We start from the raw sequence: 229 nt of genomic DNA, 5'->3' as shown, positions 1-229 counted from the left end.
CACAAACCCCAGCAACAGCAACAGCTGCTGCTGCTGCAGCAGAAGTAGCAGCAAACGCAGCAGCAGGTTTGTGTTTGCTGCTGCTGCAGTCTGCTGCTCACAAAGGGCACTTAGGCAATCCAGATCCAAATGCCCCAGAGACCCATTTCTTGTGAGGCCCTTTTATTATTTTATTTAATTTTGTTTATTTTATTTATTTGTTTACTTTTATTTTTATTTATTTTTATTT

At 39.7% G+C, this 229-nt stretch overlaps 1 protein-coding gene across 1 annotated transcript in view; it reads right to left on the bottom strand.

The window, feature by feature from the left end:
• Positions 1-223: 223 nt before the first annotated feature.
• ETH_00034065 (uncharacterized protein) overlaps positions 224-229 on the bottom strand; it is a gene marked incomplete at both ends in the record, with an annotated part of 3,141 nt that continues 3,135 nt past the window's right edge. The window contains one exon of the mRNA XM_013374179.1: positions 224-229. Coding sequence (XP_013229633.1) covers positions 224-229 — 6 coding nt within the window.

This window comes from Eimeria tenella, genomic scaffold, assembly GCF_000499545.2.
Source record: "Eimeria tenella Houghton genomic scaffold, Eth_scaff1999, whole genome shotgun sequence".
Taxonomy (NCBI): Eukaryota; Apicomplexa; class Conoidasida; order Eucoccidiorida; family Eimeriidae; genus Eimeria; species Eimeria tenella.
Note: the sequence above shows the minus strand (reverse complement) of the source record. Positions and strands in the feature narration are given on the sequence as shown.